Source organism: Rhea americana, unplaced genomic scaffold, assembly GCF_003343005.1.
Source record: "Rhea americana isolate MKP2758 unplaced genomic scaffold, rheAme1 scaffold_446, whole genome shotgun sequence".
Classification (NCBI taxonomy): Eukaryota; Metazoa; Chordata; class Aves; order Rheiformes; family Rheidae; genus Rhea; species Rhea americana.
In genome coordinates, this window is record NW_028186586.1 from 259,449 (window position 1) to 273,434 (window position 13,986).

The 13,986-nt window shown below is 37.6% G+C and overlaps 1 protein-coding gene across 2 annotated transcripts in view; it reads left to right on the forward strand.

Annotated features, from left to right (window-relative positions):
* PTBP1 (polypyrimidine tract binding protein 1) overlaps nucleotides 1-13,986 on the forward strand; it is a 31,899-nt gene that overhangs the window by 634 nt on the left and 17,279 nt on the right. The window contains exon 2 of one of the 2 annotated variants that reach the window (XM_085316011.1): nucleotides 3,793-3,823. The exons of the other annotated variant lie outside the window; for it this stretch is intronic. Coding sequence (XP_085172137.1) covers nucleotides 3,793-3,823 — 31 coding nt within the window. The remainder of the gene's footprint in view (nucleotides 1-3,792; nucleotides 3,824-13,986) is intronic. 2 annotated transcript variants of the gene reach the window in all.

The following is a 13,986-nucleotide window of genomic DNA, read 5'->3' on the forward strand; positions in this document are numbered from 1 at the left end:
GGGCGGGCGGCGGCGGGGCCGCTCCCGGCTCGCCGCTATTGTCTGGGCCTTCCGCCGCCGCGGGGCCGCGCCGGCTCCTGCTCGGCGAGCGGGCTTCGCTCGGCCCGCGCCTCGCCCCGGTCTGCGGGCGGCTGCAGCGCTCTCCGGCGGCTCGGGAGCCTTCTGGCAAACAGCGTTTCCCTTGCAGCGTTACCTGAGACCCTTAAGCAGCAGTAGTAGAGCAGACCTATTTCCTTGCTTTCTTGTTTTTTATTGCTCAGYTTTTAAGTTCTGTCAAGTCAAAAGTTGCCTTCGTGATTGTTTGGCTCGTGCAAGGGCGTGGTGTTGTTTTCTCAGATTGCTTTTTTTTTTCTCCCCCTTTTAAGAGCACAGTTCTCTTATGTTGGACAGTATTGGTTTCTCTTTAATCAGCACTTCATCCAGTGTCTGTATTCGTAAGCGTTTACTTTAAAACTGCTTTATAAAGGTAACACTATCAGAAATGAGGCCTCCACGTTTCTGTTGTCTTATATGGTATATTTTGTAATGATCTGATTTCTCTGTGGTGTTATTTATTGAGAATGCAGGAATCATAGTTAAAAGAGAAAGTACTGTTAGAAACCTCTCAGGAAACTGTTTTCCCAGAATCTTAAGTATGGGAAGCCAAACTAATGCCTCCTGTTGTCTTACCTCAGAATATCAGCCTGGTGTGCCAATTAGCATAGTCACATGTTAGGTTTTTAACCCATTGAAAAGTGCAGCTTCAATCCTATTTTCATGTCAAAAGTAACACTCGTGTTTTCTAGCAGTTTGTTCAATAGATCAGATCTTTTACAAGTAAACTAGCTTACAGTCCTGAATGCAGTTCAGTTTGCTATGCTGCTTTTAAGAAGTTGCTCAACTTGAGAGGTATTTTAGGAAAAAAAAAAACTTCACCATGTGAAACCATCCACTTTAATGTGAAAAATCAGTTTGTGATCAGTTGTGTGTTCAGTGTAGTTCCTAGGAAAGCTAACTTGCTGTGCACATAAACTAGTTCTTACTTTATTGTAGATATTTGAGTGTAACACAAGTCTTGAAATTTTAATTATTCATTACCTCTTAAAGATCTTAGTGCATGATATATCTCTGCATATGTTTGCCCATGTGGAAGCTATGCTTGTGTTGAAACTTCAAAAGTTTCTTCTGAAAATGCTTTTACATTTTCTGTCTAGTTGGCAGTGTGTGTGACCTTTCTGACTGTGGGTTCTTCCATCGATTTCTCATACCTAAAATTATACTTAGAGTTTTCCAAAATTCTCTTTTGAATAAGTTCTTTGTTAAAACATGCAAGGGGTTCATATAGAAAGACTGCTTTGGAAAATGCCTAGAGGCATTACTGGTGCTGCTTAATTTTTCTCTTGTTTAGTGCATTGGAAACATCCCATTCCACATAAATAGTACTTTTTCTAAAAGGCTTTATTACTTCTTTACTGTCTGAAAATTAGCAAAATACCAATTCCATCTGAGGTTGACATAGGACAAGAGAATGCAGCTTAAGAACTAATGGTTTGTAGGGGGGAAATGTGAATTGAAAGTGTCCTGCATAAAAATACCTTAAATATTACTGGTGCTTGCTTCATGTTGTGCATCAAATAGGTTATAGCAGTATTCCAGGATTCAATAATTTTTGGCAAATAAGAAAGCTTTTCCTGTTGGATAATTTTAAAAACTGTCCCCTGTTAAGGCTACTTTATGTAAAACATTTCCTGTGTATGAGGCCCACAGGAGGAACAGGAAGTAAGAGAAATTGCTTAGGGGTAAGTTTGAGAGTTTTGGAAACTGGAGAGATTCCTCATTCTTTTTATGCTTTGTTGGAAAGATTCAAGGTTATAAAAATCACTGGGCAAAAATGTATATATTTTAATTGGAGAAATATGTTCTTATAGAATATTCAGTAATGTTAATAAAATGATTATGATTCTTTAAATTGATTGTGTGCAGATGGGTTTAATTAGTTCATTACTGCTGGCCCTCAAAGTGTAGCAAAACCCATCTGTCTTCATTGGTGACCAGACACTAGGGGATTTTTAAAACCCTGCATACTCATACAGCGTGTTTTTTAACTAGCTCACTGAAAAGGAGACCATCATGTAGCTGCTTGGCAGCAGCCATTGGATTAGACTGCAACTCCAGCTGTAAATTGCTGGGTTATGATGACATGGCAGGTTGGTTTTGAGGAGGAAGTATGAGAAGCTGAGCTGGCTTATAGTAGTGCTATGGCTTATTTGTGAAGCTGGTGAAACATGAATGATTTAATAATAAGATTGAGCAATATTTAATTGCCTGAAAAATCATTAAGTGTTGCAGGAGGGTAGGGAAAGAATAATCAGTTAGTTCAAGTATTTTGGCATTAAATCACTTGAATTGTAGAATTGAATCTTCCAGTTTTCATATTGCTCTTTAAAAATGACTGCCATGCCTTTTATCTGCCATGTTTCCTTAAAGTTTTTGTAGAGCTATTAGTGTGCCACATTTGGATCCTTTACTCTGAGGTCATGGACTGTGATGTCAGCTATTGGAAAGATGGGAATCAAAACATGCAGTGCAATATATATATTTCGAATCTGTGAACCTGTCATTTCAGCTCTCTATTTTTTACATCACTGCTTTACCGTGGTTTGGAGCTTCTAAAAATACCTTCAGTGCAAAGGTATAACTGAAATTCTTTGTCTGTCTTGAACTTTACAAAAGTAGGTAATGTGATACTCAGGAAGGTTACTCTGGAAGGCAACTATATTCTAGGTGGAATAGGCTGTTTGTTCCAATTCTATCAATGAAAAAAGTTGCTTTAGTAGATGCGTCTTGTGATACCATGTTTGCTGCTGGCAAGGGCTAACACAAGCTACTCGAGGTATAGCAAAAAGCTTTTCATTAGATAGAATCATAGAATGCATGTATTAGAATAACTACGCTACTTTTCATGTTGGTCAGTTAATCAGGAAGTCTCAGTTTAACAGGTTTAAACATATGTGCTAGATTTAATAATTACTGGAGGGGGATTCTTCATGTCTGTATTAGAAAAGCATGGTATTTGTTTTCTAGGTAGAAGTGAATCAGTGGAGTGTTCTGTACAGGCATACCTCAGTCTGGGAGTTGCCTGGACCTCTTAATTGTGCTTCTAATTGTTGGACTGGCATTGGGCTAACTCCAGTGATGTTAGCATAGTTGAAGAACTGCTGTAAGCCTTGCACTACTCACGTTTGGTTGAGGTGACAGTTCAAGCTCCATTTAGTCTTTGCTGCTTATTTGTGGTACCACTGGAATTACAGTGTTAATCTTTTTCACTGTTGAATTAATAACTTCTCTAGAGACAGCCCCTTTACATCCTAGCAAAGGTTAACTCCTTTAAATATAGGTATTTCAAGAACTGTAGAAGCAAATGCTGGTGATGGAGTTGACTCTTGACACTTTGCCCTTGACTAGGGCAAGGTTCTGTTCTAATCACTTTGCATTCCTGTGAAGAATGCTGGGCTTTGTTAACTATGTGGGTTTTTGGTCCCCCTTGACCCCTTCCTCGACCCCTGCCATACAGTGGCAGAAAGAGCAAGCTCCACTATAGGAAGTGGAAGGGCTGCGGTTTTCTAGCACTGCTGGGTCTTGGGTCTCCACCATCACCATCTAATAATTTTTCTTTGTATAAACTGTCCTTGGCTCACCTGCAAAGACAACTGTGCACTTTGACTTGCTTTTTTTCTTACTACTGTAAACTATGCTGGATATTTGTGGCAAACCTATCTAACTTTTTAATCCTTTTCTTTCTTTTTTCTACAGCATTGTCCAAGATATAACAGTTGGTACAAAGGTAGGCACTTCTCACTTTTTCTCTCTTTTTACACTGCTCAGCATCTGACTTAGTTTTAGCCTCACCAAATGTAGATCTTCAGCTTTAAAGGTTTATTTCTGGTACCACATAAACTGGTTTTAACTAGAAGGTAACTTAGTTTTCTGTGCATTTAAAACTTTTATTATGGCTCAGCACTTAGCTCTTGGCATTTGGATGTTGATTATCAACTGTCAGGGAAGAGCTTCATTGCATTTAGGAACAGCCTTTCCCCTACAAAAATGTGAAGCCATGCTTGTTATTTGCATACCAGACAATTCTTCTCAATGGAGAAATGTTGGTCCTTTCTTTTTAGGGAGCTCTTTTAATGAGAATTCCTATTGTTATATATCAAAAAAAAACTGCCATGAAAAACTGAGTGTTTAGTTGTTGGGCTTTTTTTTTTTTTTTTTTATCTCTTGCAAGTACAGTAAATATGACCTTTACCCTTCTAGTCTTGGTTTTGAAAGTGCAGACCTAGCCCTGAAAATCAAAGTGCTGACAGGAGCCTCCTTATCTGTGGTACATGGTAATAGGCTGTTGTGTTTGCAGGATAAAAGCTCATTCCTGTGAAATGCTAAACTGGAATGTGCAGTATAGACTGGCACTCCTTCGTGGATTAGAAGTTTTTTTTATTATTTTACTTAGTGAACATTGCTGCTAGTGTTTTGAAAACAGGATTACAGTAAGGTAGCCTGTAAGTTCTTTTTATTAGGCAGTATCTGTGAATGTGAACCCTCAAAGTGGTAATTTGACAACTTTTTTAATAGCCTGAATTCTGTGTTAACTGCTTTGTTATTAACATAGAAATGAAGTACAGTGACGTGTGGAAACTTGAATAGAGGCTGGTGAGTTGATGCAAGTGTGTGATAGGGCTAATTCTTTAAGTAGAGTTGAGCTTGTGTAGTATGAGCTCTGTTAAATCTACATAAGTGAATTAAAAGCATTAGAGAAGTTGCTCCTAGACAACAAATAGTTTTTAATATTGAAGGAACAAAATTAAATGTGACTGATGCTGTAAGCATAGGTGTGTGTTAGTGTTTTGGGGTTTCTGAGAAGCATTAAACAAACGAAGGGGATTTATTTGACAGCTGTGGAAGATGGATTGTTGTAATGTTTTATAACATCAGTATCTGAGATTCAAATTAATTTTAGTGACATGATAGTGTCTGGTTTTGGTTGAGACCACTACCTGTAAGAGGAAGTTCAGTTTGTCATCAAAGAAGAAAAGCTTGAGTTTTGACAGTCAGGTTGGTTAATAGTTAATCAAGCCATGACAATTGTTGGACTAAGTCATCACTTGACCACTGTGGGACAGTTTCATACAACATCTTCCAGTAAGCAGATTAATCTAGGTAAGAGTCCCCTCAGTCGATAATAACAATGTGTAATCTCAAGTTGCTGCAGYTGTAAGAAGTTCTTCTACATAACTAAAGAACTTGACTAGGAAGCTACTGAAACTCTRATAGTGAATCTTGGAAAGCTTCAGGATGTGATGTTGTGTGCCTCATCGTTTCTATCTGTAGATGAGTTCAGTCACCTAGAAGAGAATAGTCAAGATGTCTAAAACAGGGATTGGAAAAAAACCCTGTAGCACAGGACAGAGCTGTAGCTCCTCTTATGCTAGTTGTACAGTAGAGAGTGGTGAAAGAGATGTGTGCATCAAAAATAAGATTTGTCAAGAAAGACAAGGCAGGTTTTGAGGAAGCTGAAGCGAAATTTAAAGAGTGACAGAAGCAAAAAAGAGAGTTGAATCATCTCAAAGGTAAGTTTTAAAAATATTTTCAAAATAGTTGTGTATCTGTTTAAGATATTGAACATGCCAAGATAGTTCATCAAATACAAGTTCTTTAATGTTTTGTTATAAGATGTTATGTATGTCATGGATTTTGCTTTAAATATGCTTGAATCCTATTTACAAGCACAGTTAGTTACAAGGTAAAGAATTCTTATGCATGTATCYTGTACATGCCTGTGTACAGCTGGTTGGCCAATATACTGCTATTCCTGTACTACTGAAGATCATCTGATTGCAGGATTCTTGTATGGAGGGGCATACAGGCTTTTTTCATTACTTTAGAAAGATGTGTAATCAAACCATGTATGCATTACTAGTTAAAAAATGCTTCTCTTGGTGGTAAGTGTGGACCCTCATTGGCTACAGCTCTTCTAAAATTGTTGTTGCTGTTGCTGGTTGTCTTCATTTCCTTTGGGTTTTTCCATTAAGTAGTTTAAAGAGACTGTAGAAGAAAGTTTCTGTAATACCGCAGGAGCATTTCAGTGATCTCCCTGCTGAAATAATTTCAGAGATGGAGTGCTCTTCCTTCTAGCATCATTTTGTCTCATCCCTCAGGCGTCATTGGAACCACTTCAAGGATTAACTGATTTTTCTCCCCTCTCTATTCATCTGCCTCTGAATAATTGCATAATAAATTAATGTTATGGAACTACAGTTTTGTGCTCTGTTAAATTTATAAAACTCTTTAATGGAAACAAGATTCAGCTGGGAATGGAACTACCTTGCTAGTGTCCATTCCAAAAACTATTCTCACAAGAGCTTGCTGATTTGAGCTCTTAAAAGGAAAGCATGCCAAGTTCAGTTGGAAGACTGTCTTTAATCTGAAGTGTAAATTTATTCCTTCTTATCATGTATGTACAAAGAAGGCAGAAACAGTACTCTATCCGATTTATTAAGGTATTAGAGGATTACAGTTCCAAAAAGCTGTCAGCTGTCTCGATGTACTTTGTTAAGCAGTATTTTAGTAAGAGAATAATGGAAACCTTTTTAACTGTTCTATTAGTATAATTGGAATGCCCCAAAGCTGGGGCAATCTCAGACAAGCAGGAAAAGTGCCTTTAACTTAAGAAAACATAATTGAATAAAACATGAAAAACCACTCTACTGTAGCATTTTTGGTTGTCTTCCTCAGGTAAAGCTTTCCAAATTGCTGCAGTCTAACTTTGAAGTTAAAGACTTTGTAAAAGTATGTATCAATTCACTCTACTGTTTTAAAAGACAGGATACTGGTGCTTTTCTGAAGGGTTTTCTCCTATCCATAGTTTACCTATCATACGTGAGTGTATATTTTGTTCTTGAGTCTTTGCTATATTTATGTTCTGTAATTTAACCATTAAGACTATTAGTCTTCTAACTCCACAAATATTCTCATGATTTAGTTTTAAATCACTTTAATTGTAATGTCCGGTAGTCTTGTTTGTATCAGTTAGTAATCCAAGTAGCCATTTCAGGGCTTTGTGTTTAACCCGGTCTTCAGGCTCTTCAGTTTAAAGTGTATGGGTTTGCCCAGGAATCACACTACAAGTTTGTTATAGGGCTCTTGATGCATAGTCTTCTGGAATGTCCTGCAGATTAGAAACACATGATTTAAGACTTCTTTCCTTCTGTAATTTCCTTACTATCTGAAAAGGAAGGAAATTTAGTCTTAAGTTGGAGGTACCGTGTTTGGACTTCTAAGGTAGTGGGTCTGTAACAGTCTTTGAGCAGGACTGACTTACTAGAAAGTGTATGATGTGTAATAGTGTTAACTATAAGTACTGTTGCATCTTACAGATAAAAATTGCTTAAAAAGGTGTTCAGTAATCCTATAGTGTTTTGATTAAGCTGAGCTGTTTGAAGGATGCATTTACAGAAAATCATAATGCTTCTTGAGACATTTGAGAAGTTAATTTTTAAAACAAGCTTTTCTAGAGTGTGATACAGGCTGACTGCATAGAAGTGATTTGTGGTCAAGCCAGGATCTTTGCCATGGGAACAGTAATTATGGCTTCAGGCAGTTGGCCAAGAATGTTGTGAGGAAATTCCAGTCCCCTCCTATGGCTTTAGCTAGAGGCTGCAACAAGCTGGCTCCTGTGGTCTTTCTATAACAGGCATGATCAYACATGTAAGCCACATGTACTCAACAAGATACATGGATATTAGAAACTATTGGCAAGCATAGTGTAAGTCAGATTTGGCAAATAGCTCTATCTAATCTGTTAGATTTTTTAAGTGGCATGCAATCAGTTTTTATACACCTGCATCTTCAATTTATAGATAACTGCACTTTGAGGGGTGAGTGGTAAACCTTATAGTGGATTATAAAAACTGTTTACTTAACTTCAGCTTCTGTTAAACTGAATTACTAGTCAAAGCACAGGTGCTAAGTAATGTTGCTACCACAGGTTTATTGGCTGTTAGACCTGGGTAAAACAGTTTGTTTACATCATATCTTAAACATTTTTTTAATGTGACAGCTAGCTCATTTCCTTTTGAGTGCAAGTAATTTGAGCTATGACTTCTGTTGCTGATGAAAATGAAATTGAGACTTGCCAGAAAATGATCAGCTGATAGAATGTTTTCTTAAACCATTTTTATGTATTTGAACCTCAGACCTACTTGCCTATCAACTGTGTTGACTTTAAAAAATGCCTGCATTTCACAGGCATTGATTTTACTTCATCCTTTTAATATCACTACTCACAAAGGTAGAGATCTACTCCATGTGTGGTCTCCCAAGGCAGTGACATCTGTTTCAAGTGTTTGTTGTCAGACTAGAAAATATGGATGTGCTAGTGCCATGTTTGTCATCTGTTCAAACTAGCAAGGAGAGGAGTTGTTTAATTTCAGGTTTTATATGGGTCTGATGTGAGTGGGTCTCCCCCCCCCCAAAAAAAAATCATATTAAGACTCTTGTAGAGTTCTGTACTTAGTTCAGCAACTGTGTTTTGGTAATCCTGAGGTAATGGTTGCTTGTTGTTTGCCAAAGCCGGTTCTGATCATTATGCAATCATAATTTAGATGAGATTGAATTGGTGTGGAGTTCTTTCTGAATTTGCAAGTTCAGTTTGCTGTTTTACAGGTTTGTCACAAAATACTTTTTAAAGGGTTCTTTTCTTCCCTGAATTACTCAAGCAGTATTTTTTATGATAGTATTTTACAAAGTTTTACTACACCTATCCACTCCAGCCTGATGACTTCAAAAAAAACTCAAGGTTTGCTAATAGTTAAGTTGCAGCTTGGGAGCAGTATATCATAAGACTTGGGTGTGTGCTACCCTACTGAGCAAGAATGACTGCATTACTTCAGTACTTAGAGTTTAGGAATTTGGGGCAATTTAAAGTGGCCACACCTTTTATTTGCTCAAAGGGGAGGTTTGTTTCACAGGGTGTCTCCATAGCAGCTAAAACTGYGAATGAAAGTTAGGGAGGGGCTGATGAGTGGGTTGAGGATTGGCTTTGCTCTAAAGCTTGTGTATGCTTAAGTTCATAATGCAAAATCTTGCATCCAGGATGTGTGAGCAATTSCTTATATGTAATAGTTGAATTCCTAAATGACAGTGGAAATTTAAGTCTTACATGAAACTACAGAAATGGTGCTGGCTATTGCACAGAATCACGGAATGGTTGAGGTTGGAAGTGACCTCTGGAGATCGTCTAGTCCAACCCCCGTGCTCAAGCAGGGTCACTTAGAGCATGTTAGACAGGGTTGCATCCAGGCGGGTTTTGAATATCTTCAGAGGAGACTGCACAACCTCTCTAGGCAACCTGTTCCAGTGCTCTGCCACCCACCCTCACAGTAAAGTAGTTTTTTCTCATATTCAGGTGGAACTTTCTGTGGTTCAGTTTGTGCCTGTTGCCTCTTGTCCTGTTGATGGGCACCACTCAAAAATAGTCCTGCCCCATCCTTTTGACACTCACCTGTAAGATATTTGTAGACATTGATAAGATCCCTTCTCAGTCTTCTCCAGGCTGAACAGGCCCAGCTCTCACAGCCTTTCCTCATAGGAGAGATGCTCCAGTCCCGTAATCATCTTTGTAGCCGTACACTGGACTCTCCAGTAGTTCCATGTCTCTCTTGTACTGGGGAGCCCAGAACTGGACACGGTACTCTAGATGTGAATATTGTGGCATTATCTATAATAGGAAAATAATTTTGTAAAGTGTTAGATAATTTGCAGCACTCTGACCAACTAACTTGGTTCCAAAGTGATGAAAATGTGTGAGTATTTGGTATTGCAGTACACATCTTAGTGGGAAGCTTGACACACTGGCTCTTCTAGGAAGGCAATAAACTAAACTTTGTCCAGACAAGAGTGAGGCTATAACTATTTAGACAGTCCCTAARTGATTGGTGATAGGTGTTTGCTAGCCCCAGCTGAACAAAGCATAATATAATACATTATATATATGCTCTAGGTCTGCCAGATACACAAATACTTCCACTGCAGACTGGCTGCATCAGTGTGGTGTGCTGACTACTGGTTTGGATTTAATTTGATAAATGATGTAGGGATTTTTGTATTTGAATTAGTAAATAGAGTTCAACCATAAGCAATAGTGTATACTAAATTGATTTTTGACAACTCATTTTTGGGTCTGATTGGATGTCATTTTTTTCACAAACAGATGGCACAGAGGGATGGATGACACTGAGATTATAATTGCTACTTACAGATCAGTGGGACAACCAATATATTTTATGTGTCAGTATCAAAATGCACTATTAAAATCCAGCTCAGTCTTCAGTCTTTAGACTGAATTATTTTAAGTTAATGCTAACTTCATTAGGTTGAAGAGATACGAAACTGTCCAGTGTTCTTTAGTCAATTTTCGTGTGAAAAATGTGTGATCTGTTTATGACCTAAATTAGAGTGTTTCTTTTTACGCTGTGGTACCTTTAAATGGCTAAAGAGTGTTTGAGGCAGGAGGCTGAAGAGAAGCATGTGGAGGAAAATGTGTGAACCTTGCTGAAAATAAGTCTATGGAAGACAAGGAAAACTGGCATCATTCTTACATCATTCTTCCTAGTAGTATAAATTTAGTTTGACTCTTAGCTTTTGAATCTCTCAGCAAAAAATGTTGGCATGTAATATGATGTGTAAATGATGATGTCATCAGACTGGATTTCTCTCATTAATTTATTTGCAAAGTTACTTGAGTTGTGAACTGAAGTCTCAGATTATGCGTTCTTTAATTCCTCTGGGATTTATTTGATGTGTTTGAGACACAATATTTTCTGTACTTAAAAAAAAAAATTTACCTCTTATCAGAACAAAGGGTTCCTGTGAGCTTCTCTTCATGTTGGTGTGTAATTTTGTGTGTAAAAATATAGTGTACATACATAGGGACTATGAATATGATACTTGGATGCTCAGTGTGGGCAAAGGCACTATCTATAGACTGTTTAAAAATTGATAGAGCTGTCTTAAGGCTCTTCATAGCCAAAGCCTGGCTGCTGCTCTGTGCTCAGGGAGTCAGAGAAGTGTGGTGGTGTTTTTTCGTTTTTGTTCCCCCCCCCAGGTTTTAGGTTTGGGTAACCTGTGGCTTGCTGATCCTTTCTAATAGTTTTCCATATTCCCTCTCTGTTTAAATTTTGCTTTCAAGCCTTGACACTTGTTCAGAAAACCTTGACACTGGTCAAAGACTCTGCGGTTACACACACATTTAAATCTTTATATATGGTCCCTAAATATTTGTAGAGACTTGCATCATAGTCTTATGTCCTGTATCAAAGCTGTATTGCTACTCAGTTTTTCAATTTCTTGTTACCATGTAATGTATTACCTATTTCTCTTAAAAGTCATGTTTTTGCGGTCATTTAGTTTGCATTGTTTTCTAGCCTTTTGCCGAATGCAACTGCTTTATTGTAATCATTTTTAAATGAGTCAGTGGATCTTAAGTAGATGGTGTGTTTTGAAGGGTAACTGTGAATTTCTGCAGTACTTCAGATGTGCTAAGACAATCTCTGATTTTAAGTTAAAATTTGGTCTTTTAGAATTTTCTTTTAAAACAGAAGACTTAGAGTTTATGAGCAGGAGTATTCAACATTATAACTTAAAATGTGAAATTTTAGAATTTTATCTTGTGGCCAACTTTCTTTCCCTCAGTTCAGAAAAGGAACTGAAGTAGTTATAGCAAGACTACACAGAGCATGAGTGTTGTTAATGTGGCTTGAGTAGTAGACCATTTTGAAACCATAAGTGCAGCAGACAAAAGGAAGCTGCTGTCAGAAATACTCACTGTCAGTATTTTACCTGTTAGTGTGGTCAATCAGTGATTTTTTGGAAACAAATAGGCTTACCCTGAATGAGTTAAGATTTGACAATACAACTTTTTTTAAAAAAGYGATTTGTTTTCTGTGAAAAAGGAAGATTAGATTTGTTAGTTAAAATGAAGACTTGTGAGCAGTATTACTGTTAGTAGGATGTTGCTTCTGTTTATCTCTTACAAAAATACCAGCTGTAAAAGCTAACCAGAAATGTCAACATAGACTAATGCCTCCTGTGAGCAAGAATGTTAACTTCAGAATGTAAGGAATTGCATCTTGAACCAAGCACAACAGTCCTGGGCCTCTTTATAATAGTTGGGGAATTAAAAGATACAAAAATTAGCGGTGCAGTAATGACTGGAGAATCCTTTATGGCATATGAGTTACAGGGAGCAAATAGAAGAACAGAATTGCTTGAATGTACATTTTTTAAAAAAAGAAACCACCACAGGTAGTGTTTCAGAATCAATAGCTTTTTGGTTTGGCTTTTCAAATATAATTCAAAATATCCAACAGAGAAGCTACCGGTTAGAAACTCTTCTTTAAAGTCTAACTTTTAAAAATAACATCAGGCTCAGTTTGTTTTTCCTGGCTCTTCTGAAATGAAATACTTGGTGGAGAGCATTTGAATGTATTATAACATGTTCTTAAAGCTTATTCATAATGGGTACAGAAAGAAAATGGTCTGGAAGGAGAACTTGGTGACAACTGCAATGTAAAGACAGTTGATTGATACCTGCTCTTGCTGAAGTTCTCCATACTGACTGCAGACTGAGAGCCCTTCTATTTTCAATTTACATTGGGTTAGATCATTCCACAAAAACTGTCGCTGGATATTTCTTACAGTTACCTGAGATAACCAGAGTAACAGTGTGAGAAATGCTGAAGGAAAATGCAGTAGCTGTTGCAGTTTGATTCTGTTCAAGGAAGCTTACCAGCACTGACTCATATTGTGTGACTGTGGTAGCATCATGTAACTGATGCAATTCCTTGCTGTGCTAAGTATGTTTCTCTTTGGCTTGTACTTTAAAAGCCATTGTTTTAAAGGGAGTTCAGGTGGGGAATAATTCTGTTAAACTGTACAGTAGTATGTATGTAGTGTCTGTAAACTTCCTTGTGTAGATAAGAGACCTTAGAATAATTGCAGTTTTACAAATGCTTCAGTCTTCCCTCTTCATTTGCACATACTTCCAGCTGTGAGGCTTACAAATTGACTGCTGCTTCTTTTGATGTCAAACAATCATCCCCCTCTGTCTCCTGACTATGGTCACAGCAGGCAGCATAGAATGTCTTGAAGATAAGAGGGGAGTGGATTTGAAATTGTACTCTTCCATTAAAGAAACATTGACATGTGGAAACTAGCAGCAGTAAGTGTTCCTATTTGAAGCGCATTGTGAATTTTTAAATATGCAAGAAAATGTTTAAAATAAGTCCTTAGGAAAGTTTCATTCAGGAAATTTAAATTCTTTCCATAATGATGCAAGTGTTTGTTTTTCCAGTCTATAGTTTCCTAGTCTTGCCTCCATGACAGCCATAAGTGGTTTGTTCTCCTAGTATTTCCACAATGGATCATAAGGGATAATTGAGTGTACTTGCATAGGCACATTGATTCATATTAGAAGTGTCTGACTTGTGTATGCTCACAAGTATACATACTGTTATTTAAGTTCTTATTTAAAAAAAAAATCGAGGCCCACTATGGAATGATAGTTTCAGAGTCTCTTCAATGATCTTTTTCTAGGTTGGTAAACATCTGTCTGCATTTGTAGGTTTTTTGTTTGCTCATAGGTTGTTCTTTTAAATAGCGACCAGTTGTAACCTATGCCACAAAATGTGAAGCTGTACTTGTATGAGCATTTTCAAACTGGTAGATTTCTTTCTAACCTTAAGTTATGCATTAATTGAAGTAATCAGGAGGGGATCTCTCAGACTAGCTTGCCTCTCTATGTACTTAAAAATCCCAGGGCTAATTAGAACAGGTGTTAAGGCCAATTCCTAATTACTAGTTTACTTAAGCTAGAACAAGGGGACATTGCTGGATGATCCACTGCCTCTGTATAACCTACCCAGTGCTTTGCAGATGACCAGTAGTAGCACA